Below are 1,346 nucleotides of genomic sequence, written 5' to 3'. Positions count from 1 at the left end.
CGCTGCCGCGCCGCCTGCGGGAGACGCTGCGCGGGCTGCACTACGTGCCGGCCACCAAGGTGTTCCTGAGCTTCCGCCGGCCCTTCTGGCAGGACGAGCACATCGAGGGCGGCCACTCCAACACCGACCGCCCGTCGCGCACGATCTACTACCCGCCGCCGCGCGACGGCGCGCTGCTGCTGGCCTCGTACACGTGGTCGGACGCGGCGTCCGCGTTCGCCGGCCTGAGCCTGGACCAGGCGCTGCGCGTGGCGCTGGACGACGTGGCGGAGCTGCACGGGCCGATCGTGCACCGGCTCTGGGACCGCAGGGGCGTGGTCAAGCGCTGGGCGGAGGACCCGCACAGCCAGGGGGGCTTCGTGGTGCAGCCGCCGGTGCTCTGGCAAGCTCAGAAGGAGGCCGGGCAGGGCTACAACTGGGCGGCCCCCTCTGGCCGCGTCTACTTCGCTGGCGAGCACACGGCGCTCCCGCACGGCTGGGTGGAGACGGCCGTCAAGTCAGCGCTGCGAGCCGCCATCAAGATCAACAGCCGGAAGTGGCCTGTGCCCGAGACGACCAGCCCGGAGGAGCAGGGGCAGCAAGTGCCCAGGGGGGAGGCCTCCCTGTGTGACCTGGCCAAGGGAGGGACCCCCCAGCCTCGGGACCAAGACCAGTTCTCTCCCCCACACACGACGCACAAGAGGACCTCGTATTAAAAGTATTTTTGGAAAAAGCTGTGTGTCCAGACCCCTCCCTGAGTCGGCTGCTTTCACAGTTTACCTGGACAGGAGCCATCAGCCCTCCGGTTAGAAGGGGCTTGCCTGTCCTGGGGCTGCCCAGAATGGGGGAAGCCGCGGGAAAAGGAACAGGGACGCCCCGCATCGCGCCGCCCCCCGCGATCCCGATTGCCGTCCCGGCCAGACAGTCCTGACAGTAGCTCAAACAACAGTTTATTTTTCTCACATCAGCAGCTGGAAGGCAGGGTCCCCACGATGTGCGACGCTGCAGGCCCTCGCGTTACGGTTGTGCCCACACAGGGACTAGGTGCCAGTCGCGGCCCTGGGCCCGCATCTTCACCCCTCCGGGGCCCCAGATCCGGCAGGCCAGGGAGCCCCGCCCCCACGAGCCCGCTCACTCACCCTCGAGAGGACCTCCTCACACGGCTCACGGCCCGGTGGCGGTCACGTGGCCAGGCCTGGGCTCTGCAGAGCCGCCGGGGGACCCCAGCCACCACCCCCTCCCCGGCCGGGCGAGAGCCCGGTGGTCGCTCCTCCCCGCCAACACGAGGCCAGCGGGGCGTGAGAAGTGTCAGTTTAATGAAGCCAGCTCGCCGGGAGCACACCCGCCCCTCCTCGCGGTCCCCCCGG

The 1,346-nt window shown here is 69.5% G+C and overlaps 2 protein-coding genes across 2 annotated transcripts in view; one reads left to right on the top strand and one right to left on the bottom strand.

Moving 5' to 3' along the window:
- Positions 1-695, top strand: part of IL4I1 (interleukin 4 induced 1) — a 14,453-nt gene extending 13,758 nt beyond the window's left edge. The window contains exon 8 of the mRNA XM_021711245.1: positions 2-695. Within this exon, the coding sequence (XP_021566920.1) occupies positions 2-695 (694 nt within the window). The remainder of the gene's footprint in view (position 1) is intronic.
- A 243-nt stretch (positions 696-938) lies between these two features.
- Positions 939-1,346, bottom strand: part of TBC1D17 (TBC1 domain family member 17) — a 13,220-nt gene continuing 12,812 nt past the window's right edge. The window contains exon 17 of the mRNA XM_008055807.1: positions 939-1,019. Within this exon, the coding sequence (XP_008053998.1) occupies positions 939-1,019 (81 nt within the window). The remainder of the gene's footprint in view (positions 1,020-1,346) is intronic.

Source organism: Carlito syrichta, unplaced genomic scaffold (genome assembly GCF_000164805.1).
Source record: "Carlito syrichta isolate Samal-C Ts95f unplaced genomic scaffold, Tarsius_syrichta-2.0.1 Scaffold301956, whole genome shotgun sequence".
In the NCBI taxonomy this organism is placed as follows: domain Eukaryota; kingdom Metazoa; phylum Chordata; class Mammalia; order Primates; family Tarsiidae; genus Carlito; species Carlito syrichta.
The sequence above is the reverse complement of the archived record's forward strand: the minus strand, read 5'-3'. Positions and strand labels throughout refer to the sequence as shown.